This window comes from Betta splendens, chromosome 7 (assembly GCF_900634795.4).
Source record: "Betta splendens chromosome 7, fBetSpl5.4, whole genome shotgun sequence".
In the NCBI taxonomy this organism is placed as follows: domain Eukaryota; kingdom Metazoa; phylum Chordata; class Actinopteri; order Anabantiformes; family Osphronemidae; genus Betta; species Betta splendens.
The window spans coordinates 3,045,712-3,072,510 of record NC_040887.2 but is presented as its reverse complement, the minus strand read 5'-3'; the positions used below and the strand labels follow the sequence as shown (position 1 = coordinate 3,072,510).

The 26,799-nt window shown below is 49.5% G+C and overlaps 3 protein-coding genes and 1 long non-coding RNA gene across 8 annotated transcripts; 2 read left to right on the top strand and 2 right to left on the bottom strand.

Annotated features, from left to right (window-relative positions):
• Positions 1 to 272: 272 nt before the first annotated feature.
• On the bottom strand, positions 273 to 11,595 carry zhx3b (zinc fingers and homeoboxes 3b). Of its 5 annotated transcripts, none has more exons than XM_041071412.2 (7): positions 11,471 to 11,595; positions 5,165 to 6,058; positions 4,954 to 5,058; positions 3,327 to 4,850; positions 2,478 to 3,215; positions 1,683 to 1,953; positions 273 to 1,448 (listed from the first exon to the last, which is right to left on the bottom strand). In XM_041071412.2, exons 2-7 carry the CDS (start codon positions 5,882 to 5,884, stop codon positions 1,438 to 1,440), a joined length of 3,369 nt encoding a protein of 1,122 aa, XP_040927346.1. In that variant the 5' UTR covers positions 5,885 to 6,058; positions 11,471 to 11,595; the 3' UTR covers positions 273 to 1,437. The 5 variants fall into 5 exon arrangements, with proteins under 5 accessions (XP_040927346.1, XP_029011599.1, XP_029011598.1 ...); XM_029155766.3 differs by lacking the exon at positions 11,471 to 11,595 and adding an exon at positions 11,224 to 11,409; XM_029155765.3 differs by lacking the exon at positions 11,471 to 11,595 and adding an exon at positions 6,685 to 7,415 and having other exon boundaries at positions 1,835 to 1,953.
• rab5if (RAB5 interacting factor) lies at positions 11,420 to 16,473 on the top strand. Its single transcript, XM_029156823.3, has 5 exons — positions 11,420 to 11,558; positions 13,925 to 14,051; positions 14,566 to 14,669; positions 14,770 to 14,899; positions 15,119 to 16,473. Exons 2-5 carry the CDS (start codon positions 13,944 to 13,946, stop codon positions 15,158 to 15,160), a joined length of 384 nt encoding a protein of 127 aa, XP_029012656.1. The 5' UTR covers positions 11,420 to 11,558; positions 13,925 to 13,943; the 3' UTR covers positions 15,161 to 16,473.
• Positions 15,118 to 17,492, bottom strand: LOC114859008 (uncharacterized). The gene is made up of 2 exons (XR_003786451.2): positions 17,352 to 17,492; positions 15,118 to 17,227 (listed from the first exon to the last, which is right to left on the bottom strand). It is a non-coding gene; the product is annotated as an uncharacterized LOC114859008 (long non-coding RNA).
• On the top strand, positions 16,624 to 23,122 carry dhx35 (DEAH-box helicase 35). The gene is made up of 21 exons (XM_029156822.3): positions 16,624 to 17,057; positions 17,375 to 17,502; positions 17,624 to 17,716; positions 18,008 to 18,085; positions 18,178 to 18,282; positions 18,359 to 18,420; positions 18,539 to 18,608; positions 18,687 to 18,746; positions 19,051 to 19,163; positions 19,285 to 19,381; positions 19,473 to 19,631; positions 19,721 to 19,931; positions 20,014 to 20,138; positions 20,336 to 20,390; positions 20,468 to 20,658; positions 20,751 to 20,828; positions 20,910 to 21,039; positions 21,130 to 21,211; positions 21,284 to 21,355; positions 21,428 to 21,539; positions 21,630 to 23,122. Exons 1-21 carry the CDS (start codon positions 17,018 to 17,020, stop codon positions 21,666 to 21,668), a joined length of 2,100 nt encoding a protein of 699 aa, XP_029012655.1. The 5' UTR covers positions 16,624 to 17,017; the 3' UTR covers positions 21,669 to 23,122.
• The last annotated feature ends 3,677 nt before the right edge of the window (positions 23,123 to 26,799 follow it).

Genomic DNA, 26,799 nt, shown 5'->3' with positions numbered 1-26,799 from the left:
GGCGAATTACGAAGACCTCAGATTTGGGGTTTTCGGTTTTGTGTAACCTTTAGGTTTCTGACTGATAAACAAGTCAGAAGATTTGGGGAAATACTAATTTGTTCAGCATTGTTTATTACAAGGGTAATTTTTGGTAGATGCAGGAATGCATCACGTAGCCAGTGCCTCTTAAGAGAATGATGTTTTTGTTTTCCAGCGTTTGACAAACCGTGCCCTGTGGAATCCTCCCACTGCTGCGCAACGTGAACACTCAAGGCCAACGACACTGAGCCTCAGACTTACTCACTTTTATTCTACAAATTCCTTCTGTAAAAATGATACACCAAGTCTAAGTATGGAACTCTGGCAAAAGTTCGGTTCTGTTACAGTCAAATGTTAAGAAAGTTCCATAAAACAATTTAACGGACACGTCAGTGATAAAGAAGCACTTGATGCTACAACACAAGCCAGATTTCATACAGTACCTGTACAGTGACATACTGTCACTTTCCTTCCAGACACAATGGGGGGCTGAACCCCCCGTACTGAACAACTTCATTTATTGTCCTACTTAAAGTGTGTACAGGTAAATGACAGGTTGGTACAAAAAGATCTGCAAAATCTCTGGAGACATCAAAATGAGCATCAGTGCTGCGTGTCACAGGAGGCTGTGAGCAACCTAGCCAGCACATTCAAAATAAGCTCTAAGCATGAAGTGAGTGCATGAGCGTGGAAACAGGACTATGAATACAACACAGTACAGAGTTCATCGTTTGATCTCACTTTAAGGCCTAGGCAAGCACCCTGTAGGAAAGAGCTGTGCAGCTTCTCGTACCGCAGAACAACCGTCAAGACGCCATAGGCCTTCGTCCGCGCGTTGACGTGGTCAATACTTGCCCCTGCTCCTCCCCCTCCCCCCAATCGGCTTCTGCTGAGGTGTCAGTCTCGATGACCCTTCTCCCTTTTTTCTTTCCTCTTGCTCCTCCACATCATCCCTCCTCCTCCTCTTTTCATCCCGTTTCCCATCCCAGCAGGCAGGCGGAACAAACGCAGCAGAAAAATGCCGTCGGAGCCGCCCCTCCCTCCTTCCCTCCCCCCACCACCACCTCCACCAGCACTACCAGTCCTGCGGTTTCCACTGGGACTTCCTACTGAAGAGAAAATGGCGGCTGGGAGGGTGTCTGGGCACGTGTGTACCGAGGGGCAGGCAAAATGGGGGAAAGAGGGCAAGGAGAGGGGCGGGTGCTTGGTGGGGGTTAGTGGCTTTAGTGTCCATCTCACGTAGCGGGGGAGGCCATGCCTACCTCTAAGGCTCGGGCGAGAAAGGAGAGAGAGGGATGGCTTCAAGGTCCGGTTCCATCCAGTGATCCTGTTTCAACAGCATCTGTCGTCTTTTACTCAGACTCCCAACACAAAGACCACCTGTGTGTCAACTCCATCCTCAGACAAAAGGCCTGTTCAGTCAGTTCCTGTAGTAAATCATACAAAAACATTAGAAAGCAGAAATGAATCGATAAACTCAGGGTTTTCACGAAACAGAACAGCTGACGTTCGTCATAATTATGAGTAATGAGACGTGCTGTGACACATTATTTAACCTGACTTATTTGCTTCTCTATTGTGTAAGTAACTCGGAAATCTTGTTTTTTTTACCATGAACTGATCATGTTCCAATTATGTTACGCTGGAATACTCTGGACTACCTTCAGTGGGATTCACAGCCTTCTCTCTCTTGGCCTCCTCTGTCGCACCACACACGGACTGCTCCATTTTCACCTCCGTCCCTCCTCCCGCCTGCGGCCCCTGAGGGGAGGATCCTGTTGTTCGTGGCTCAGTAAATACTGGTGCAACTTGCCTCAGTCCTGTTGCACGGGCAGCAGCCGTTTGTTCGAGGCCTGGTACGGACGCCTTGCTGGAGAACCAGTGTTGCACCAGGTCCACCGTCAAACCACTGGTCTGAGACAGTTCCTGTAACTGACGACAGTCAGAAAAGACGGATTAACAAAATGTGAATGCTGAGAACAATTAAATCCGTAAACTGAGGCAACCGTGAGCTTTTCTATATTTAGAACCAACATTCTGCACTAAAGGTACGACTGGAAACAGGGAAATGCATCCTGATTATAGAGAAAAGGTTTATATTATGCAACCAGCAATTACGTACAAAATACACAGTAGTGTTTGGAGTCCAACACAAAATAGCTTGTATAAATAGTGCAGATTAAAGGCTAAGAGCAGGTTAAAATGGAGAAATGAATTAGCATCAAAAACCTTTGTTGTAAAACTGTAAACAAAGATCAAAATGAATCAAAGATGCTGCTGCCTCAGCAACACCGTTACAATCAGGAAGTGAAATTCTGTTTTTATCACTTGTGTGGTCGACTTCTTTTGCATGCAACATGCAGCCTACCCTCTAACAGATAAGAGCTAATTATGGTCTGGAGCTGTCAAGTGTGTGCAAACACAGATCTGGCAGCGGCCGGGTTCAGCGTCGCTACCTGAGTCTCCTGCAGCCGCCCGTGGGCGTCCAGGTGGTCCTGCAGGATCTGTGCGTTTCCCTTCTGCAGATCCTCCTCCACCGCCATGTTCTGGTACGCCTCCAGCCACTTCAGCTGGCCGTTCTTCTGCACGTAGCGGCTGTCCCCGAACCATCGCACCACTTCGGGCCTGGGCAGCCCGGTGGCCGAGATGAGCTCATCGTACTGGGCGGCGCTGGGCCACTGGGTTCTGGCGTAAACCTGTTTGAGCAGGTGGAGCTGCTCTATGGTCTTTTTACCGCGGACGGCTGCGGGTTTAGGGGAGTGGGAGGTCTTGGGCGTGGGGGTGGACGTGTGGGGAGCTTTGGGGGTGGAGGACAACGTGGGGCTCGGGGAGGACGCGGGCGTGCTGCTCAGGTGAAGCGGTAAAGTCGGGCTCTCCAGCTCCTCGCCTTCCCCTTTGCCGTTGGCCTCCGTCACCTTCAGCATCTTCAGGTTTATTTTAATAGGGTTCACTTTCAGCTCTCCCGCGCCCTCCTGCCTCTGGTGCTCGTCCCCGTCGACGCCGAAGTCGTCGTCGTCCTCCCTCAGTGCCCGCTCGGCCTCCTCCCTCTTTCTCTCAGCTGCCACTCTCTTCCTTCTGTCAGCGAACCACCCGTGGATCTCCCTTCTTGTCATCTTGGTCTCTGATCGCAATCTGTCCACTTCTTCCCCCGACGGCTCAGGTTCCTGCGCAAAGCTGGCCTCCAGCGCCTTCACCTGATAACAGAACAGAACTATTCAATTAACCAGTCAGCAAGAGAATAATGGATACTACTCAGTGCCAGTGTCTCGAGCAGCTCTCAGAATAGACTTCTGGCAGCTTCTCACCTGGTGGGGTTCTCGCTCTTTGTAGCGGATGGCTGTGAAATCAGGAGACGGCGGCCTGGGGTGGCGGCGGGAGGGAGTGGTGGGTGAAGTGGGCGTCTGCGCCGCAGGTGGGCTCAGGGGTTCAGAGTTGTGCTGCGGCGTCTTCGCACCCGAGTTATTGACGCTGTCTGACATCTCCACGGAGTTGACGCTGCTGCTGCTGCTGGCGGTGCCGCTGCCCGGCGTGGACGACCTGCTTCCGCCTCCGGCTGCACAGCTGGACCGACTCTGGGAGCCTGTGCTGGTGCGTGAACTCTTGAGGTTGCGAAAGTGGTAGCGCCGGTCGCTGAACCACTTGCGGACTTCTCGCACCGTGAGCCCGGTCAGGCCGATGAGCCGATCCACCTCCTCCTGGTCCGGAAACTGGTTGGCCACAAAACTGTCCTTCAGCGTGCTGAGCTGCTCCTGGGACTTCTTCCCCTTGAAGAAGCTGGGGTCCAGGAAGGCGTTGACCGGCATCCGGTGGCCCAGGGCGGCTGCGGGCGAGGGCGAAGACGACTTGGAGGCCGGGGAGGACGCCTCCTCCATGAGGATGGGCGGCGAGTCGCTGGCGCTGCGGTCCGCGTCGTCCACGTTAGCGGCGAGGTCTCTGCTGCTATCGTTAGCATCCATGCACTTGTCTTCGTCGCTGCCCGCTTTGCCGTTGCTCTCGGTGGGTTTGCCGTCACTCTGCACAATGCTGGTGCTGCTGACTTTACCGACATCGGCCTTCTTAGCATTAACACTGCTGGGAACATTCACTTTACTCTTGTCATTGCAGTCTGAATCCGTACTGCTGTGCTTACTACCATTGACGCTGATCACCTTGCCGCTGCTTCCAAGACTAAGGTTGATGACACTGGCCTGAGTGCTATTACTAATGCTGCCAGTGCCCGCTCCCCCGCTCCTGCTGCTTTTACTGCTGCTGATGACGGTGCTCCCAGTGCTGCTGCTGCCCACCGTCCCCACCACCATGCCCACGCCTTTATCGGCCACTAGGGCCGCAGCGGGCCGGGCCTGCATCATGGGGCGAGCTGCTGCTTGGGGTTTGGGTGTGACGGCCAAGGCCATAGGAGCACTGCTCACCTGGATACCGTTGGTCATGACAGGCTGCGTGACAATCACCCCTCCTTGGCTCACAAGCGATCCCTGCAGGATGTGAGGGATCCCTGTGGCTCCCAGTGAAGCGGGCAGGACCGTGATCGTGTGCTGGGCTGGAGTGTGGTGGCTCTGCGTCTGGGAGCTAGAGGGTGCTGTCTGGATGATGGTGTTGAACATCTTGCGTCTGGCCTCTTCAATCTCCTCAGGAGACCAGCTGATGCCTTGTTTAAGTCTCTGGGCTGTGAACCAGATCTTGATCTGCTCCTCGGGGAACTTTGTGACCACAGTCAGGTAGCAGAGCTCAGCCTTTGTGGGGTATGGGAACTTGCTAAAGGAAGTTTTCAGGAAGGAAGAGGAGTCCATGGAGGCACTGTAGGTCGGGATACTGCTTAGTGGAATCATCACCTGGGAGGAAATATGGGAAAACGAAAGCTGGAGATTACGATGCAACGTAATATGCAGGTAAACTCGTGATAATGAGACACAATAAATGGATTAGAACAGTTACCTTGGGGAGATTTTTGGAGGAGGGCGAGGAAGGAGAGGAAACATTTGCAGAAGCTGTGATGGATGCATTTTGCTGAAGGCTTCTGCTTTGAACCACAGACACCACCTATAAGGAACAGATTTACAAGAATGTGAAAAAAGGCTGAACTGGCTTGAAGCCAAACCGATGCAGACTTTTCCAAAACAGCCGTCAGAGAGCGGTGACCACCTACCTGTGAGATGGGGGTCTTAAGCATCGGTAATGAACCAGAGCCGTTGACTATCTGGATCGCTGAGGGCAGCGTGACCTTGGTGGCGCCATTGTGGACTATTGTGGGAACATGAGTGACTGTCACTGCAGGAGTCTCCTTTCTCTCAGCGAGAGAATGAGGATCCGATAAAGCCTCGTCAGAGGCCGAGTGAGACACAACTATCCGCTTGGGTTCTGACTTGCCCTTCAGCATCCTCATGATTGGGGTTTTGGTGATGGAAATCTCATTGTCCTTCCCAAACTCCGCCCCCGGCACCAGGTTCTGCTCCACCACCACTCTCCTGTCCCGCTTCCTCAGATGCAAAATGGTGTTCAACGTGCTGGGGTGAACCCGGGCGTTGTGCAGAGCCAGCCCTTCAAACTTGGGTGCCGAAACCCCACAGTTCATGCAAAAGAAACTGGGATCTGCGCGGAAGTCCGGGTGCCCGCTGTACACGTGATCCAGGAATAAGTTAAGGTCATGGGTTTCAAAGTTACAAGGCTTACAGGTGTACGTGCCGACACCATCCTTGTCCGCTGCCTCTGGTTTGGAAGACTCTCCGGGATCCAGGGGGCCGTGAATAACGCCCCCAGAATTCCTGGCTGGATGGAGAAGCAGCGAGTCCTGTTCCACCTCCTCTTGGGGCCGTATGATCTTGCTCGGTATCATGCAGGGAGTCGTGGACTTCCTCTTGCTGGCCATGGTGTGACTGGAGGGTGGGGAGGGCTGGTCAAATGGCTTCGAGTGGGCTGAGAGTGAGAATACGAGTTGCTTCCGGCCGACTATAGACCAGACATGGGGGAAGGAGGGTGGCAGGACCTGCCCATAAGTCCAAATGCTGTTCCCAGGACAATTTGGAGTAAAAATCTGTGGGACCTAGAAATGAGAGAGGAGAACACATTTTAGCAGCAGTCAATCACAAGCCAGTATGAACACACACAAACAAGGGGACAGAAGGCAAAGAAGGAGGAGGCAGTGATGAAGGGATGTCTTACACTGCTCATTACATGCAGCTTTCCTCCCAGACGGATGTAAATCATGCAGATGTTTCCAGGTTGAATAGAAACAGAACAGGTAACGCGGCGTTGCAAAAACACGCAAAGCGCTAAAAGTCCAGCGTCGCTTGTTAATCTTAAATCCACTGCCTCGTGAACGCGCAGCCTATTTCTTGAGACAACTCAAACAAACTGAGTCTGCGTCTCCACTGGAGGCTTTTGGGAGAACTCCTGTCCGGCCTCCTCGTGTCCCCTCCCCCATCCAGCTCCGTCTCACTTCCCCCTGTTCAGACACACCCCCACCGGGAGAGAGCCTTTTCTGTATTTTTTAATGCAAAGCCTCTTTACCTTCACTGAGCACCTTCAGGAAGAAAACAGCCACTTTGCCTTGCTCATCATGGGCCTGTGTGCATTGTGTGCATGTAGGCGGCTCAGCAGATGTTCATCAGAGAGATGCTGTTCTCACCAAACAATGGACATAAACCAATCTGAAAACCTGTGATTCACCTCTAGAAGCCTTGACTCCGTGCAAGATGGCGTGGCTTCCTGTGCAGGAGCGCTCCCCTTCCTCCTCTCCCCGCTCCCCCCCGCAGACAGAGTGATGCAGTGCTGGAGGACGGCTCTAGGGCACGCGCTCCCTCCGCCGCCGCGCGCCGACATGGCGACAAGAGCTCAGCAAAGTTCACCGGCGCCCAGAAGTTCAGGAGGCAAAAGCTGCGATCCAGACGCTGGCGCTGAAGACCGACGGTGCAACCGAACGCAGCTTTTCTGCTTCGAGCCCCCGTCTAACTCGTGCTCCCTTTGCATGAACGGAGCCATGCAAATGTTCGTTTGGTTTCAGACTGAGCGGCGCTGCGGCACCAACGGCAGACGCGCCGTTATCACACAGCGCGTTTGTGCTTCACCCAATTCAATGTTGTTTGTTCAACCACAACCGATTCTGTTTCCTGCGCTCGCAGATCCACAGCCTTGCTCTGACACAAAGGGGTCATGGTCCATTAGCTCAGAGCCACGTTAACTCTTCCAGGGCCGAGGCGGAGCCCGGGCCCCTCCACGCGCCGGCGGAGCCCAGCTTCGCCGCGGCCCGTTTCATATTCAGCTCATCCACAGCCCACACGTCCAACTAACCTTTGGACTGTTTCAAACCAACAGCATAAATATTCACTGATGAAAAAAATCCCAGCTATTACATCTGATTGCTCGTCTCCGTCTCTTGTTCACGAGCCCTATTTTTGGAGCCGAGCGTCAAGGGTTAACAGGCAAATGAAGTTTGCTACTGTTGAGGGAACGCGATGCCCCTTGTTCCCCACGCACCCCCCACAGAGAGTAACTGCCCTTGGCTGGGGCTGTGGTGCACCCCCCCCCCCCCCCCCCCCACCCCCACCCCCCTGCCATTCAGTTCTGCATCAGGGGGCACCTCTCTGCCAAGGCAGACTGGTCACATGACCGACACAAAGGCTTATGGGTGGGCAGTCTCAGCCGTCCGTCACGTGGTCCTGCTGGGTGTGGGTGGGCAGGCGAGAGGAGAGAGAGAGAGAGAGAGAACGGCAGCGGATGATGGGGGATGGGCAGCAGCCAGTTTGGGGTGAGAAGGGGAGTTAACGGTGGTGGAGGAAGCACTAAGGTGTTTGAGTGAGGAATTTTCCTCCCCGATACCCCCCTCCGACCGGCCGACACCATCCCACCCTGCCCCGCTGCCAACCCCCGCTCCTCAACGCCCCTTCCCCTCGCTCCAAACCTACAATCACAGTCCTTCCCTCCTCCCTCTCTCCCTGCTGCACTGCAAAGCCTGGAATGTTCCAACCCGAGCTCCTCGGCCAGTGGACACTCACTGGATGCGTTCACGCAGGCGTTTCAGCACCTCGGGCTAAATAATCACACACGTTCAAACAAATGATGAATATGTAAGGTGTCAAAAAAGAAATCCACTCCTGTGCACAAACCAAGGAGACACCTGAGGCAGCGGCGTGCGCTGATGGTCTGTGGGAAATCAGGACGGCACAACTGTGTGAGCACATCTGCAGCAGAGGCTGAGCCTCCGTCAGAACCAGGAAAGGTCCAGCGGGCCTCAGAGGCGGAACCGGCCGGCCCGTCGCAGCCATGTGAAACCGATCACCCCGAAACTTTCATTTGAATTTTACAAACACACACACACACACACTGAGTGACCATGTGGTGATAATGGGCCTGTGCCTGTTATGTGTCAGCATTTGCATGTGTGGGTTTCCTGTGAGAGTGCAGAGATGGGAGGTGGGGGGAGGTGGGACGAGGCGTGAGCTCGCGTTAGCACGCGTGTGTGTGCGCGTGCGTGTGGCGTGCGGGGGAGGCTGCCTGCCTGCCTGCATGCCTGTGTGTGTGAGGCTTGTTTACTAAGGTAGTACGGCTGCCATTTTGCTTGTGTGCGAGTCAGAGGCCTCACAGTCACACATGAAAACAATGTTTGTGCGCTGCGAGTTCGTAACCCGCGTCAGCCGCGCCTCGTCAGTGGCTCGGCCCAGCGTGACCTCCTTTCATCCCCTGGCCTGGATTATACCCTGAGCGTAGGCCAATAATAGCGCTCGCACACACCAGAAACTCTGCCGCTTGGCGCCGCGTTCACTCGTCCCATCAGTCGGCCGGGGCCGCGTGCGAAACGCTCCAACCTGCACAGGAAGAGGGGACGTGTGTAACACAGGCGGCGTCTCGCTTCCCCGCGCTCTCGCCCTCCCTCCTCCAACCCCCCGCTCCCTCTCCGAGCGAGTTTGGCCCAGGGAGACGGGTCGGCAGCGCCACTGGTGTGTTACCGTCCCCATGGCAACCACCTCCCACCCCCCTCCCCTGCGCCGCCAGCTCGCTGCGCTGAAGCACATGCGTGCGGGTAAACATGCGTGCGCGCTCAGACCCACGCGCAGCTCCGGTGCCACCCGGCCCCTGGCTCCGGTGGGCCTTGTTTGTTCCACACGCCCCTGCGAATGGCATTTGGAGCGTCCCTGCCCTGCTCCTATTTCAGCGCCTCCCTCGCGCGGTATTGATGTCTCCCAGCTAGGTGTGGCCGCCGTCGCCAAAGCGACTCTCTTGGCTCTTCCTGTGAAGTGGGAGCAGGAGCGCCTGGCGGTCCGTGGGCCCGCTCCCGCGGCGCTAGTGCTCGGCCCGCAGTGGCCCGAGGCGTTCAGGGCTCCTGTGCTCACTGGAGGCAGCGCTATGATATATAAACAAGCTGAAGAACCACTTTAGGCTCATTATCAGTACTCCCTTCACTATCTACAAGTCTCTCTTCCAAAACAGAAACTCCGCTGCTTTTTGCCAGCCACACCAAAACAAAAATCTCGCCAGATACTTAATTAACTCCCACCTAACACAGACGCGGCTCCAGCGGACGCCTCCTGTCAATCAGCTTCACCCGCTCGTACCTCGGCTTGGACGCTTGGAGCGTTTGAACTTCTCTCCACCGTCAATTCAGCTCTTTGTGCAGCACTGGCGACACCAAGAAAACCCCAATGACAGTGTTCCTACATTGTGATTCCATCTGGCCGCGAGTCCCATCTGGACTGCTCTCAGGTCAGGGAGAGGACGGCTGCGTGGGCTGCGAGCGGCTGCATCGCTGCGGCCGCTGCATGCGTTAGGACTGCGTTGCTGGGAGAGGAGGGAGAGAAATATGGCGGAGCACCGTGCGCCGCGCTGTCCAACCTAAAATGGCTGACATCACAAGCTGTTAACGGGCCAAGCAGAGCGGGAGGCCGCCGCCGCCGCCGGCCCGGACGCGCGGCGTGGACGCAGATCAACGAGATCCTCAATAGCAGCGCAGTTTGTAAAGATCTGGGAATTTAACTCAGAGAAAAAAAAACAATGATAGAAACGACTGACACATAAGGGATCGGTGGATGCAAAACATGTGCTTCTGAGAACTTCTAAAAAGGTGGAAAGCAAACCAATAATACACATGATATGATGTCAATACGTGACTCATTCGTTCATGCAAAGCAACAGTTTCACCTGAAACTGAGAAGTAGAACGGGAGGTGGAGGGTGAGCGGAACAAGGTGCGTCCATCAAGATGAACCAAAACAATAACAACAACAACAACACAAACAATGTTACAAGGACCACACGCGAACAGCTGATAACTGTGTTAACAGTGGATAACGAGGCTTTAATCCTCCAGGACAGACTCTGTTTTATTGTTTCAGTGAGTGCACCCTGGATGACAAACATAGCTGGATTAGGCTGCGTGTGTGCCTCACGTGGACATCAGACACAAATTAGCTGTCTGGAGGAGCTTTGCTCTAATCCCTACAGTCACATCCAGTCATGACGACGGTGACATGATAGATAACCAAGGCAACGGCTGGCAAACTCATGCAAGTGATGCCTGTGCAGCAAGGAATACGGCATAAAGTCAGTGGAGCGTTTATAGTCCTGATTTTAAATTCATTAACAGCTCTTGGCCTATTGGCCTTTTAGCACGAGAGGTCAGTAATACATAATAAACGATTAGTACAACTTCGATGCATGAAAAAACATTAGTCATAACTGACTGGAGGTTAAAGTCATTTCTGAGTTATGACACTGTATAAATAAAGGACCGATGCGGTTGCGTAGCAAAATTAAATGCACCTTGACTCGGTGAAATCTAATATATCGTATAAAGACGCCGTTATTAAATGTGCGGTCCAGCGTGCGCCGCGTTCAGTCAACACAAACAACGCGCGGCCGCGCGGCAGCGTCGCTCCGTCCGCGCGCGGCGGCGTCTAACATTCCCCAAAACGATGCGTGTTCATCTTCCGCTCAACTTAGGCGGAGTGAGCCCAACTTACGGGCTCGTCCGCCTTATATGTTCCAGGCACAGTAACCAATTCAGAGCAAAGGAAGCGGCGCGTGCCCCCCCCCTCCCAGCCCATAGCCACTCTCTCTCCCCCCGCTGGCTGTCGCCATTTTAAGCAGGCGACATGCAGCTGGCCAGCACCGCTGAGCCGAAGCGCAGCCCGCAAAGGTGAGGCTGAACGGCGGCGCACAAGTTTGGGGAGAGGCGAAACCCGCCCGCGAGCGAGCGTCGTGGAAGCACACTCACCTCGCGGCGTCCGAGCGCGGCGTCTGCGGCGGAGCCTTTGAAAAGTTTACATTGATACGGGCTCAGCGGAGGCTGGGGCTTCACTGATGCCAACTTATAGGTGTAGGACCCCTCCGTCCATCGGCTGGCGGCGCGCGTGACACTGGAGCGGGAGCCGGTCCTCGCTGCGAACCCCGCTTTTTGCGCTTGTTTATTTCGACTGTGTTAAAGCGAGCGGCGGAGGGGAGGAAAAATACGACCGACGTACCGAGGGAAGAGACGGACACGTGACGCCGACGTCACTGACGGTGGAGTTGGCGTGAGAGCTCGAGCTCCGCCGCGCGCCCAGATCAGAAGTGAGTCACACATCCCATCCTGACTTTGACCCGACGCGGCGAGGGGGGGGGGGGGCGGGGGAAGGGCTCTCCGGAGGTACCGAGGCGGCCGCGGTCCCGGCACCGGTTCGACGTGATGGTACCAACTCACACCTGTCCCCCTCCCAGGTGACCGGTCTTAAAGGGACAGTGCAATCTGGCAACAATAACTGGATCCGTGAACGTGCCCTCACACACAAACAACGTGTGTTCAGTGTGATAGAGGCACGATCTGATTGGAAAGCTCGTGCTGTAAATCCTACTTAATTAATAAACTATGCCCATAGATGAAGATGCTACACATGTCACAATCACGCAAATGGAGCTGAAATCTATTTTTAGAGCAATAAATGAATATTCAAGATAATTATCTTCCCGTGGTTAAAACAGTAGTGTTTTTCCCCAATGCTCCCAACTTTCCATTATCTGCCATTATATAGCATTTAACATTGGGACACAAGGCCACCTGGTGTCCCTTGTGTGTCAGCTGGTGTGTGGAGTGGTGCTGAAACCAAACTGACACAGGTTCAAAAGCATTATTATAAGAGAATAAAGCATGATGATGTATGTTGGTGGAAGTTAAATTGCATAAATTGCATAGTAGTGCAGGTAATTAACTGTGGCTCCTGTAGGGCCTCAGGGCACTTGACTTGTTTGCTTTGTTGCAATTTCACCCTTTAAATGACATTTGAAGCCCCATTAATGGGCCTACAAAAGGAAGGAAAGCAGCTCAAGCCAGAATAATAGCACTTAAGGCTATTTAATGTGCTGCATGTCACCCTGCCTTATCCATATTACCAGACAGTTTATGAAGTGCAATGGATAAAGGGTAAATGCTGTCATTTATCCCACCTCTCTCAAATGTTAAACACCTCTCATTATAAAGTGGTGGATTTATCAGTGCCACAAACGTGACTGTACCTAAATCACTGCACATAAATACAAACATCAGTTTCTAAAGTTGCGTTTAATTGTCTGTCTTAATTTTTAATGTTTAATTGTGCATTTCAAGTAATTATAATTATTATAGTAATAGATAAGGGACTAATGTCAGTCAATTGTGATTATATTAAAAAACAGAATCAATAAAGTGAGTTTGAGACTAGAAGAACTTTACACAGAGAAGTTCATCAGTGTCATGAATGAATGAAGCCCTCTGCTGGAACAAAACGGTTCTGTCAAAATAGTCCAGGGAAGATGATATAATGAGAGGAAACAATGATTTGAGCTTCCATAGAGGTTCTCCAATAAAAATAGTATTTAATACAATCTATTTTATATTGTTTCACAGAAAGTATTTGTAGGGTGTGAAATGCTGGGTCCTAAACCCATTTGTCTAATGAATAAGAATAAGAATAGGAATAAGAAAGTTTACTTTATTTTAATTTCAAGTTTTAGCTGTTTATTTTTTCTTGCACAGTCAAGACTTCTGTCTATTCTGTTTTATCCTGTCTTTGTCTGCTGTCTTTTTCATTGTTTCTTGCTGCTGAAAACAACAGAATTTCCTTATTGTGGGATTAATAAAGTTTTATCTTATCTCTAATTGAAGAAGTAAAGGTTTTTGATATTTTACAAGTAGGACAATACATTACATCCATCGGACACCTGTATCTGTCTATCTTTGATGCTACCGAAAATACACACGTTAATTTCTTTAGTGTCTACTGAAATACTTACTAATAATAGTAATACCTACTACTGCACTACACAGCAGTACAGCATTATAGTATTATTTCCTCTTCTTGATATACCTGTGAATAATTTAGATTTTCATCCCCCATTTTTATTGCTATAGTGCCAGTTATTTTACAGAAAACCACAGGCAAGGTTGAAACCCACGTGATTTGTACGATTGGTGGCCCTGAAAGCAAGTAGTTTGGTGTTTAGTTTCTATAATCTAACTGAACTGTTTACTTGTACACCAATTGAACAAAAGAGGAATCATTTCTAGGATAGAGGTTGTTTTCTGCTGCTTAGTGGGATGATGAATCTGAGGTCACCCCTTGGAGGTTAATCCGGGCATTGCTGCACTTGATTTTATGTGAAACTGAAAGTATTTACGCATATACGCCTCCATGTGTCGCTGTAGCTTTTTCTTATTTCCGGCAATAACGTCGCAGAAACGTCGCACTTTGTGATTGGTTGTTGGTGGCTGGGGTCAAACAATTCTGCGCATGCTCCGATTACCTTTTTCGGCCAGCCGCTGAAATCTGTCAGATCAGCGTAGCACATATTCCTTTAATACCTTGGGATTTTCCGTCGTAATTTGTTATCCTGCTCAGCACTGGACACTTGAATCTAACGTAAAGTGTCATTGAATTACGACTCTAACTTTTCCACATTTGTAGCCGAAGGAAACAGCAAAGAATGACGAGCAGCTCCAAGCGGAAAGAAGAAAGTCATCTGCTGAATGGGGGTGTAAAACAGTCCACATGGAGCAAAGCCTTCAACAGTAACGCCGTTTGGGAGGAGAAGGTCAGTCACTTGTCCTTTCGCTTCGATCTGGTTGCTGCGGTTGTTGTTTCATCGCGATTCACCAAATCTTTGCCAGGCATGAAGATAATTAACCGCAGCTAGCTGCCATGCTAAGTTGATGATTAATCCGGTTTTACTGGGATAGCTGTCATCTAAAGGGGTATTTGGACGTCTGAGCGTCGGGGGCCCAGGTTATAACACAACTACAGAGTCAGTGGACAGTAGTTGGGGCGATTATCACTGTTTAGTCCGGTATTGAAAAACATGCACGATTAATTAATTTTAAAGTTTTGCAACGTGTAAAATAGTTGTTAATTAGCTAATTGTGACATGTGCAAGTGCAAAACGGGCACATGCAGAAACCTATTACACTTTTGCACCAGATGTTGCTTTCACAGTTGTTGAGTGGTAACAATGATGATTACTATGTTTGGGTAGAGACTAAATGCAATAAAATGTAAACTTTGATTTTTTTTCCCCCTCACGCTGACACATCTGTTTTTTTTTTTCACAGGATGAATTCTTAGATGTGATTTACTGGCTCCGACAAATTATTGCAGTAGTGCTCGGAGTGATATGGGGTGTTGCACCACTGAAGGGGTTTCTAGGTATAGCCATGTAAGTATTTTACACCATGAGGTCTTTATGCTAGGCTTCTTCATAAAAGATTACCCTTCAAAAATCTAAATCTAACCTTTTTCTGTCTTTGTTCTGTTAGATTCTGCATCATCAATGCTGGCGTCCTTTATGTATATTTCAGCAGCTTTCAGCAGATCGATGAGGAAGAGTATGGTGGCACGTGGGAGCTCACCAAAGAAGGCTTCATGACATCGTTTGCTCTGTTTTTGGTGGGGATGCAAATTTGGAATGACAGAAAAATATTGCTTAATTGTCTTGTTAATTTTTATTCTCTATAGTATATTAATATTGTTGCTGCACCAAATTGAGTGCATTTGAAATACTATTTGTGTGAGAAGGGCATTTGTTATCCCTGTCTTAACATGCAGATGTTTGACACATACAATTATCCTTAAATGCCTAATCTGTCATTGTTGTGTCTTTACCAGGTGGTGTGGATAATCTTTTACACAGCTCTGCATTTTGACTGAGGGAAGTCGACAGGACACCAAATATGAACATTTCTGTTGAAGTAAAGACACAGGAACTCCATGGCTTAAGGGGGGTAAACTCTCCTACATACAGTATGACTTCTGTGTGCAGTGCATCATGGGAACCGTAGTTCGAATGTTAAGATACTGCAAGACCACCATGTACTTTAATTTAAGGGTTCCATTTTAATGCACTCTCCAATGCTGTACAATATTTCCTTTCTCCATTTTTTTTCATCATGTTTTACAAAACACTAATGATACAAGAAGCCAATAGGTCAGATTAGAATAGCTGCAGTTCAGTTAGTGTTTGAGCAGGATGTTGATATTAACAGAATAAGTTAGTTATTTGTTGATCAGTGCAGCAGCGTCTTATTTACGCTTAAGAATGACAGGAACAATAACTCGTGTGAGCTCATCACACATTACAGCATGCTTTCTGCTCACTAAATTACAGGAATGGGGCAATAAAACAAGTCAATAGACGTCAGTCAGTCAGTGTATTACCCGGAGTTAACAAAAGGCCTCATCACATCTACTCAACAACCCAGGATGTTCCACCTTAAATCATCCTTCTTGCATTTCATCGGTCCCTGATAAAAATATTTAAAAAATTACCATTATATAAAGTTACACGTGTCATTTGAGGAGTGTTCATTGTAGGTAACCATTACGTTTACCACCTACATTATTTGTGGGAGAAAATCTGAAATCTCAGTTGTGCTAATTTTACCATCACAGTTAAATCCTAGTTGTAAGATACACATATCAGCTAATGTCCTGTCTGAATGCCAGTAACAGCACATTGTACTGAAGCACTCACGCTTCAGTCTGGATCTAAACCATCCACCTGTTCAAACAGATTGCGAAGCTTGCATGCTAATGCAAATGTTCACAGTTTGAAGCCAACCCTGGTCTGTGCACTGCCATGAGTTATGTGTTTGTGTAGATGTCATTTACTAATGGCATTAGTTAGGAGGGTAGATGTAATTTAATTTAAACATGTTTTCTCACATACAGCTTCCAAATCCATGTCTTACCTGTTGTTTTTCAATTAATTTAATCTTGTTTGCAATGTCCTATTTGTCACATCCACATTGTATTACACAGATTTATTTGTACTTGTGTTATGTCTCTTGATGTAACATTTCTCAGTATTTTATAGTGAAAACTTTTAAAATTTGTTCATGCAAAGTTATTGTAAGGATACTGTTATATTAGATAAAGCAGCTGGTGTTCGAAAGGATTGTATTTTCTGATCAAAACTTTTGAGAATCATTAAACATGGGCTTTATTTGGCCTCCATTTTCAGAGATGGTGTCTGTTTTTACTGATATGTAGAAGGTATTAATGCATTGTTTGTCTAATGACTCATTCTGGAACTGAATTTCTGCAGATTTCTTTGCGTTGTCCTTCATGCTGGTACTGGTGCCACTGAATCACATAATGTTCTTTAATTCATTTCATTTATTCTACTGATATAAGATGCAGTTTTTCATTAATCTTTTCATTATTTGTTAATGTTTTTATCATGGACTATTTGACAACGGAAAATAATTGTAAGTTTTGGAGATGAGGGTTTAATTTCTGATACAAAAAAGATCATTTAAGTGAATTGTGATACTGATTTTTCCTAAAGTTTCTACTATCAGTTTTAATTACTTTGGCTGATCATTTGACATTTACCGCCTGTATAATGTAAGTAGATACTTTAATAATAATAATAATAAAATCTAATCTTCCTGTTCCAATAGTCCAATAGTTCTTACTGACATCATTCATAAAATCTCAGTGCAAAGTCCCAGCCGTGACGTCATCGAACGACTTTGAAAAAAAATATGTGACGTAGTGGCCAAGATGGCGGCTCCCCTCTCCACGATGAAATTTTGGAAGCCGGGTAAGTAGGAAAAAACAGACTACTTTGGACATTCGGTGCGGGTTCTGCGCCTTTACGCGTGTTAACGCACAGCCGCGACCGTGGGTGCCTCGGTTCCGGTTCGGCTCCGCGCGCGATCGCGCCACCTGCGTGACAGTCTGCATGCAGCTCAGTCCAAGGCGAGCGTAGCTCTGCGGAGTCAAATAAAACATAATGTCACGGATTAGGCGGCTCGACGTGGACTCCGTGTCGCTGCGCTGCGCTAAACCCCGCAGATCCCGAGCCGGACTGCGCTGAAGTGCAGCCTGTGTTCACCTTGACCCTCTGCCTTGCTCCAGGGTCCGAGGCACCGGGCATCTCCGAGGAGCGGGAGCTCAACACAGAAACCACCGGCTCCCCCATCGTCTTCAACCCGCACACCGCCCTCTCCATAGAGAAGCAGCGACAGAAACTCCCCGTGTTCAAGGTGCGAGTCTCTTCTAAGCACCGCTGCGCGTGACCGTGGCGCGTGACCGTGGCGCCTCCGTGTTATTCTGCACTTCTCTGTGATATTCATAGCGTTTTCCTGTGAACTGCCTCCCATTCAGCACAGAAACAACATCTTGTATTTGGTGGAGAGCTTCCAGACAGTCATCATAGTCGGTGAGACGGGATGTGGGAAAACCACACAGATACCTCAGGTTGGTAGAAGTTGGTTAAAATAACAGTTGTTGTGGAGGAAAATGCTGTGGGTGCATCTGCTCTGATTTCAAAGATCGATAGGCTCCAAAGCGCTTCACGCTGCTGCTGCAGACTCGAGGGCTGGAGGTCCCACAGTGGATTCCTGTGACCTTGTGTGACGCTCCCCTCGTTAGCGTTAGCAGGGTTTGGAGCTCATCACTGTAGTTTATGCCGTGTTTGCTGTTTTGGAACATCAGTCTCTTCTTTGTACTGTGTGTGTGTGTGTATTAATCCCATCCGACCCCCTCCAGTACCTGCTGGAAGCCGGCTGGGCCGCCGAGGGGAAGGTGGTTGGCGTGACGCAGCCTCGGCGCGTGGCTGCTATCTCGGTAGGAGCTGATGTCACTGAGCGGTGAAGTGAGTTCACACTGAAGGACGTGCGCCTGCTTCAGGCCTCTCTGTCCCTTCTCCCCACTGATAGGTGGCCAACCGCGTCGCAGAGGAGCGCGGCGCGCTGCTGGGGCACGAGGTGGGCTACACCATCCGCTTTGATGACCGCTCCGATCCACACGCCACGAGGATCAAGGTATCCCCGCCGGTTCTGACGGGTCCTCCCTTCGCCTGCTGCCAGACGGTACTCACCTGTGCCCTTGTGCTGTCAGTTCCTTACAGATGGCATGCTGGTGCGGGAGATGATGGCTGATCCGCTCCTGAAAAAATACAGGCACGTGGTCACAGCTGATTATCAGACGTTAGAAAAAAAGCCTAAAATCGAATGCGGTTGTTTTTTGTTTTCAAGGCTGATGTAGATCGGCTCTAAGCTTCTTTCCTGTTGTCCTCAGTGTGTTGATGCTGGATGAAGCACATGAGAGAACCCTGTACACAGACATAGCCATCGGTTTACTGAAGAAGGTCAGTGCAGCAAAGTGAGCAGCGCCGTCCGGTTCTTTGTGTTTCCGTCTTCACAGCAGCTTTCCTTTTCTTCCTTAGATTCAGAAGAAGCGGCGGGACCTCAGGGTGATCGTGGCCTCCGCCACGCTGGATGCCAAGGTGACTGCGTCGTTAAGATGAGCAGATATGCTTGATTAGGCAGAAAGTGGATGTGGGGTCAGATCCCATCGCACACACAGCTGTGATCCGCTGATGAAAGACGGACACAATCGGGGCTCAGCATCAAACGATCAGCTGATCCGCTGTATCGGACATCTGCGCCGCTCCGTGTGTCCGACGCCTTTCATCTCCACATGCAGATTGTGTCGTAGCAATGTCGAAATGAGGGCGTCTGCCGTCCGTGCGGCCTCTGCAGTGTTCCTGATGTCGCCTTCGCTAACTTTATTCTCACTTTTACCTGAAGAAATTCCACGACTTCTTCAACCTGAACGAGTCCGGGGACCCGACGAAGGACACGTGTGGGATTCTGACGGTGGAGGGACGAACGTTTCCAGTGGACGTTTTCTACACAGTCAGGTACGACACACACACACACACACACACACACACACACACACACACACACGCACACACACACACACTGCTGCTCTGGGCTGTTTGTGTCTTTCTGTCTCTGAAGTTCCTTCCTCTGTCACAGTCCCGTTCCTGATTACGTTAAGGCCACAGTAGAGACGGTGCTAAAGATCCATGAGACGGAAGACGACGGCGACGTCCTGGCTTTTCTCACCGGACAGGTGAGGGCGACGCAGGCGACCTAACTGGAACCGCTGTTCAACCTTTATGGGTTTGTGCTTCATTCTTTCCCCGTCTTCTTGCGGCCTGTAGGAGGAGGTGGAGAAGGTGGCGTCTCTCCTGCAGGAACAGGCCCGGTCTCTGTCACGATACGGCATGAAGAAGCACCTGAGGATCCTGCCCATGTACTCTGGTTTACCGTATGCTGAGCAGATGAGGGTCTTCGAGAGGGTTCCCCCCTCTGTTCGCAAAGTAAATCCTACTATTTTAGTTTATTAATCAGAACCGAATGTTTGGCCTGTAGAAAAAAATGAACTCATTTCTGTCTTGTTTCTCTCCAGGTTGTGGTTGCCACCAATATAGCTGAGACCTCTATCACTATAAACGGGATCGTATTCGTCATCGATTGTGCGTTTGTGAAGCTGCGAGCCTACAACCCTCGCACGGCCATCGAGTCCCTGGTGGTCACGCCCATCTCCAAAGCCTCAGCCAGTCAGAGGGCCGGGAGAGCCGGCCGCAACCGGCCTGGGAAGTGCTTCAGGCTGTACACGGGTGAGAGTCCGAGGATGCTCCATGTGTTTAGAAGCTTAGACGTTCCTCCCCGCGTTCCTTATTGCCCCTGTTCCTTCATCAGAGGAGGACTTTGAGAAGCTGCCTGCCGCCACCGTGCCAGAGATGCAGCGCACCAATCTGGCCCCCGTCATCCTGCAGCTGAAAGCATTGGGCATCGACAACGTGCTGCGGTTCAGCTTCCTTTCTGTGAGTAGCTCGTCTTGTGGCTGTGATGCGTTCACCCACTGTGAAAACAATGCTGCTTTACATTTTAATTAGGGAGGATGCCCCCTGGCCTTTGTGGGGAAATGCGTAGAAACCATAAAACCTAATGCAGCCGTCCCGCGTTGCCACTCGACTCTGAGTATTAAAGTAGTTGACTTCTTCATATTCTAACTCCACAGCCTCCACCGGCTCAGACCATGGTTCAGGCTCTGGAACTGCTTTACGCTCTGGGAGGTAAGACTCACCGCATCGTAAAGGCTCCGTGTCCTCTAAACGACCCATGCGCCACCCGTGCACGTGTCCGCCCGCAGGCCTCGACCACTACGGCCGTCTGACCGATCCCATGGGCGTGCGCATGGCCGAGTTCCCGCTCAGCCCCATGTTTGCCAAGATGCTCCTGGAGTCGGGCAACTTCGGCTGCTCCAAGGAGATCGTCACCATAGCGGCGATGATGCAGATCCAGAACATCTTCAGCGTGCCGCCCAATCAGAAGAAAGTGGCCGTGAGTGAGAAACCAGCCTTCAAAGCTGTGTGTTTAGCAGAAACGCTTGGTCAGCACAACAACTGGCTGCTTTTTGCTATCTCTCCCTGCAGGCGCGGGAGCACAGGAAGTTTGCCGTTGCCGAGGGAGACCACCTCACCATGCTGAATGTTTATGAGGCATTTATTAAGGTGCGGTGTGTGTGTTCATGTAGCTGGGTGAGGCGATGACTAGCTCTGAGTCTGTGGGACGTGCTTCTTTCTGTCCTGCAGCATCAGAAGAGCTCCCAGTGGTGTCAGGAGCACTTTCTGAACTACAAGGGCCTGCTGCGGGCCGTGACCGTTCGAGAGCAGCTCCGGCGCCTCATGAACAAGTTTAAGGTGCCCCGGACGTCCAGTGAAGGTGCGGGCCCGGCCTCGTGGGCTTGTCTCAGCTGTGACCCCCCCACCGTGCTCAGCTGTGTGTTCAACGGTCTGTGTGTCTGTTAAACAGGCGACCCCGACGTGATCCTGAAGTGCATCGTATCGGGATTCTTCTCCAACGCAGCTCGCATTCACCACTCCGGTTCCTACAGGTGAGCGAGTTCTCTGCAGTTCGTCGTTCTCTCACACAGTCAGCATTTTAATACGTTATCGCTGCATTCAAGGACTTTACGGGACGATCGTGAGCTTCACATCCACCCCAACTCTGTGCTGTACGGAGAGAAGCCTCCAAAATGGTGCGTGCACGTGTTCGGAGCTCATTATGTTTGAACTGTAATAATAATAAAGCAGCGTTGTTCCCCGTCCAGGGTTGTTTTCAACGAAGTGGTGCAGACATCCAAATACTACATGCGTGACGTGACTGCGGTCGAGTCCTCCTGGTTGGTCGAGTTGGCCCCGCACTTCTACAAGCAGGCTAAGGTGAGCCCACATTCAGAGTCAGACAGCAGACAAAGCATTTCATCCTGTGCTACTTCACCTGAGCAGCGTCCCGTCTCTCTCCCGTTTCAGCATGGTTCACTGGCCAGCAAGAGATCCAGGGTTCTGTGAGCGCAGCCACATGAGGACAAACCTAAAGCTAGAGGGAGAAGCCTCCACTGTGCCCCTCTTCATTCCACTGTGCATAAAGATGTAACTTATATTTATTGTCCATGTTCACCTGCATTCCCACACAAAGTGGGACCAAGCTAGAATGAAATAGATATATTTTTAGCGTCAATGTATTTCACCCAGTCTGTCCTACTCTTTGGCAGCGATGTAGTTTAAATTCGACCTGAGGGCAGAGGAATGTGAGACGAAGCCGCGCCGTGCACGGGTTGTACATAGTCAGAGGAGGCTCAGGCCCAGGGAGCGGCTCCTGCACCACAGCCCGGCCACACCTGGGTCTAGCTTCATTATTTTTCTTTAACCTGCTGTATTTCCTCTTGCATGATAAATAACGGAAGACAAAGGAATGTGAGGATGTTTCCCTTCGAGAGGTTTTGGTTGTTTTTAAAATGACTTGCGTAGCTCCCTCCACAGCCTGGTGCCTTTATGTTACGGTTGGATTCTCTGTCTTTTTAATCGGTACCTTCAGTCATTTTCAGGTTAATTCATCTACGTTTCTCAAATCCACTTCAGATCTCACACTGATACTGTGAACAGCGTCTCTCCTTCTGGCTCACTGTGTTTCATCCCGTCTTGCCATTTAGCAGCAGTCTAGTTCAGACGTAGTGGCCTTGTCACCACTCTGTGCCAGTGTTTTTTACCAGCCGGGTTCACATTTCGTTGTCGGATGGAATGTGCAAATACACCGGAGCGTCGTAAGCGAAAGGCTGTGAAACTAAAAACGAAGTGCCAATTGTTCCTGTGACGACAAAGTGCGTTCCGACGTGCGTCTAAAGCCTCAGAGATACAGTAGCATTTTTCTGATTCCACATCCCTGGCAGGTTTACCTGCCTTCCTACAGGTTGTCTCTGTTATGAGGGAGACCATTTTGTATTTTATTTCTCGTCATCAACATCTTTTACCGGGTGTTCAGTAAAGTGGCCAGTTACAGTATTTATATTATTTCCATGTAGACTACAAAATGTTCTTCAACTTTTCTATATTCTACTTAATTTCTCTTGGCTCTGAAAGCTTGAGGGCGGTCGTTTAACTCTACTGGAACGTACTTTCAATCTAATCTAAACCAAACCAAATGACCTTGTGTCTGCATGTGTTTTATTAGAACCAGTGAGAACCAGTGATGACTGTAGACTCTGTGGAACTGTACTCAAGCCACAGGACAACCAACATAGCGTAGTTAGGCAGTTCAGCCCAATCAAAAGGGCACGCGAGTGTAACGGTGCTGCCTTTGCATGTTAAACTGTAGAACTCGTAGACTTATTGTAAAGGACAACGTTTCAAACGCTGATTTGTTCTGATACTGAATACGTTCGCAGCCAAAGCAGCTCTCTGTACACTTATAAGATAAAACTGTCATTTCATCCTCACATTCTCAAATAAAGCCTTATTGTCATGCGTCTGCTGAAGCCTTTTGATCCACACAGTCCCCTGCAGATGCTGGTTCCTGGCTGCAGTGCGGAACCTCGCCACCTGGTGTCACTCTTGTACCACAACCAGGACAAAATCTGAATTATTCAGAAGCGTATTCGTGAGTGCGGGAGGATTTTTGGAATCATTTGCCCATTGTGATATATTTATAACTTGCAAAATACTTAAGCGTTAGGCCATAAAGACGTCAATACATCAATAATTCAAATTTAAATATATATAAATAAATAATACTTGCACTGTTGGTATTTGGACCTAATAGAATGTACAGAATATATATTTTTTATATGATTATAATAACGTAAATCACTTACTTGAAGTTATTTAGTTTTTAAAGATACAGATACACATATGTTTATGCTGCATATTCCTGAATTAGTGCCTCAAATTTTAATTCCCCACAATAAACCCTGCTCGGGTACTGAACATCCCAGCGGCGTTCAGGTGGAACTCTCAGCAGCGGCTCAGGGGCGGAAGCACTGAGCTCATCCTTGTTGAGCAGCACAGAACACGAAGAAGAAGAAGAAGAAGGAAAGAAGAAGAAGAAGAAGAAGAAGAACCCTCATTAGTCTCAGGTGAGAGCGTTGTCGACGCCTCCAGCTCTTTGTGGAGCCTTAACGTGTGGACTTCTACGTGGAATGTGAGTTATGGGATGTTAAGTAACGCATGCACGTTTTTTAGTGCGTCGTTATTCTCCATGACCAGTAAAATTTAGAATTAAATTCTCCAACACGATTCATGCAAAGGATTCACTCTCCAATAAAGCGTGAAGCCAAAACGCTGGTTAGTTGGTTCATGCTGCTGAACATTTGTTCTCCACACACTCACAGGCTAAACTTTGGAGTAAGACCAGAACCGAGCTTTGGCCTCTGACGTGTCCCTCGAGCACACGAACCCCTTGGTTTTGAAGGGTTCGGCTGGTTGCTCGCTGGGTGTCACGGTCCCTGAGATGTGATTTTGACGCATCCAGCAGATGTGACTGAGCCTATAGTTGCTCCCATCGCCACCAAACAACAAAACCACTGCTTTCTTTGCTGCAGCGTCACTCCTCAGTTTGGAGGTTGATGGACATAACCACACATTTAAATAGAATATTCACTACTTATGTGTATTCATCCCTTAACTGATAACTGCAGCATCCATTTAAAGGTGTGCTTTATATTTTTTATATTTAAAAAAAACATTGTCCACTTTCCTTTGGGAGCTTAATTCTCAGTACGTCCTGGCTTTTGCATAGTAACAGGGTTTAAGGTTGCACTAACATCCCTCTATGCTTCGTTCTAGGGTTTGTTGGTTGTCGTCTTCTGCTCAGGCCCGCGTTTCTCCACCTCCTCCGTCTAAAGGCAAGAACACCTGGTAAGAGGAGCAGAGCTAACTTTCTACTTGAGTTTTCCAGTTCCACTCAGTTGCCCATTAGTGTTGTGTAAGAAGCCGCACCGTCCGGCAGCCGGAGGTATCAGTGATTAATCGCGTGCATGTGATTCGGATGAGGCTGCGGGTCGAGTGTCCCATGTTTTAGCGCCGTCAAAAATCATTGACGTGTCCCATCCAGTTCAAGGAATGTTTAACTGTTTGTAAATGGTTTGATGGGAAAGCAAGTCATGTGTGAATTGTAATTAGCCCCTGTTCAAACTTTGAACATGTTTTGAAAGAAAACAGTGTGGTTAATATTTCCTCTCTCCTGTGAATAATCAGTTTGGTGGTCGAAGCGCCATATTCACACCCACCATGAATAATAACTTATTATTTCCCTGATGCTAATTTGATGAAGAGAGAATAATATGGTCTGCGCGTGTAGTGTGAATGGGAAGTTTTTAATAGTGTGAACAAGAGGGTGAATTTCCAAGCAGCCCTATGATTTCAAGCATGAAAGCAATTTTTACGTTTGGTCGGGAGGAAGCAATCAGTGGCGTGGGACTCGAAGAGGCCTCCTCGGGTGACAAATTGAAAGTGTCTCGGTCTAGTTTATAGCCCTGATCAGGTCAAACGAAAAATATTGGAGGTCTGGGTGAGGAGACAGGCCCGCCTGGTGCAGATAAATGGACTGATCATTTCTTATTGAGAAACAATTCCTAAAAGGTAGTTTACTGTGTGACTGGGGAAGCGGCGAGCAGAGAGCAGAACACGCACCCGCTGCTCCCTCCCTGACCCTTCCTCCAGCGCCGGAATTAAATGGATAGAGAGAACGCTTGTTTCTGATGGCACTCCTCCGCTGGAGAGACACTCCATTTGTTATGAAGTAGGGGTTCTGATGAAGTGTAGGGAGCTCCTCTTTCTTTTCCCCCTCCTTTTTTTTCCATCCTTCCCTTTTCAGGCACTACAAGGCCGGCCTTCAGTCTGCTTCACGTGAAATGGATGGAAGGAGCCGATTGAATTTTACACTCCCCTGGTCATGATTAATGTGTTTGGTGTGGGGCGCCTCGGCAGTGAAGCGCCGCTTCCACTAGCTGGTGCTCGAGCTCCTCTGTGGCTGGTGCAGTGGGGTTACTCTGGGGGGTGGAGGGGTGGGGGGGTTGTCTCCTAGCCCACAACCCCTTTAACTCCTCTAGCCTTGTGCTAATAGAAAATCTCTGCTGTTGCCCACTCGCTTGTTATTACTTCATGGTCAGTTTCTCAGTGGGCTCTGCGCTCAGTGTTACTTGGCAGGCCGCGCTGTAAATGTCAGGTTATCACTTAACCCATTATTAAAGGGTGAGAGGCCTAATAAAAGATGCCAGGTTATGTTAGCGGCTCCCGTAACGGACGCTCACGTTGTCAGCTTCCTTATTCAGACTTCACGTGAGGCCCTGCACTCACCCGCAGAGCTGAGCGTTTCTCCTTGAACGTGGATTTCTTTTTAGTCATTTTTTAAAAGCAAGTTGAAATGTTGAGACCAAAGTGCATAAAACCGAGGTCTTGTAAGAGTAAAGTAGAATAAATGATGGAGGACACGTCCCACCACGCGTCGTTTGAGTGTCTGCGGAAAGCGGCCCCGCATTTGATACCATTAATGGCAGCAACGCTGGAGACTGGATTTATAGAAGTGTCTTGAGAGATCAATAAAGAAGTGAGCGAGTGGTTGAGCCAGACTAAGCAGGAATAGGAGTCGGTTTAATTTTGCATGAATAATTTGAGAAGTCTGGGAAGTGAAGGGGAGCTAGAGGTGGTGCCGCTCTGCCTTCTGTCTCCGGCTTTGTTCCATTTTTACATTTCATCCCGTATTTTTCCTTCTTGTTGCTTCCGTCGTAACCTCGTTTTCTCATCACTGCTCTTCATCTGCGCTCGCATTAATTTCGCCGTCTCCCGTACGCGCATCGGCCGCGTTTATGCGGTTATCGGCCAATAGACGTCCTTTAAGTGGATTGTGCGTTGCCCTGCTGGAGCTCGGCGCTCGTCCTGCTCCGTGGTCCAAACCCTGCTACGATCATCAGGACTTCAGCAGATGATGGATGGAGCTGTCTCCCTCCAGGTTGTCAGAGCATCTGTTGCATGATGCTTACTGCTCTGTGGATGCTCACAGGTTTGTGTGGGGGCTGTATCGGCGTAGTAATAGGAAACAGGGCAGCAACGCTCTTCCGTTTGTTAATTTTCTCACAAGGTTCATCCCGTTTGTCACACAGTGTGCCGTTTGGCACAGAATAGACGTCGCAGTGGTTCAGAGGTGGCG

What these genes read in the sequence shown, in the direction of transcription:
- rab5if (XM_029156823.3), top strand. Translation starts at nt 13,944, where the DNA reads ATGACGAGCAGCTCCAAGCGGAAAGAAGAAAGTCATCTGCTGAATGGG. An exon ending in ACGCCGTTTGGGAGGAGAAG is followed by an intron (nt 14,052 to 14,565) that starts GTCAGTCACTTG and finishes TTTTTTTCACAG; the next exon opens with GATGAATTCTTAGATGTGAT. An exon ending in CATCGTTTGCTCTGTTTTTG is followed by an intron (nt 14,900 to 15,118) that starts GTGGGGATGCAA and finishes TGTCTTTACCAG; the next exon opens with GTGGTGTGGATAATCTTTTA.
- zhx3b (XM_029155763.3), bottom strand. Translation starts at nt 6,837, where the DNA reads ATGTCGGCGCGCGGCGGCGGAGGGAGCGCGTGCCCTAGAGCCGTCCTC. An exon ending in CCTCCAAAAATCTCCCCAAG is followed by an intron (nt 4,851 to 4,953) that starts GTAACTGTTCTA and finishes ATTTCCTCCCAG; the next exon opens with GTGATGATTCCACTAAGCAG. An exon ending in AAGAGCGAGAACCCCACCAG is followed by an intron (nt 3,216 to 3,326) that starts GTGAGAAGCTGC and finishes TTCTGTTATCAG; the next exon opens with GTGAAGGCGCTGGAGGCCAG.
- dhx35 (XM_029156822.3), top strand. Translation starts at nt 17,018, where the DNA reads ATGGCGGCTCCCCTCTCCACGATGAAATTTTGGAAGCCGG. An exon ending in CACACGCCACGAGGATCAAG is followed by an intron (nt 18,283 to 18,358) that starts GTATCCCCGCCG and finishes TTGTGCTGTCAG; the next exon opens with TTCCTTACAGATGGCATGCT. An exon ending in GTGCTTCAGGCTGTACACGG is followed by an intron (nt 19,932 to 20,013) that starts GTGAGAGTCCGA and finishes TTCCTTCATCAG; the next exon opens with AGGAGGACTTTGAGAAGCTG.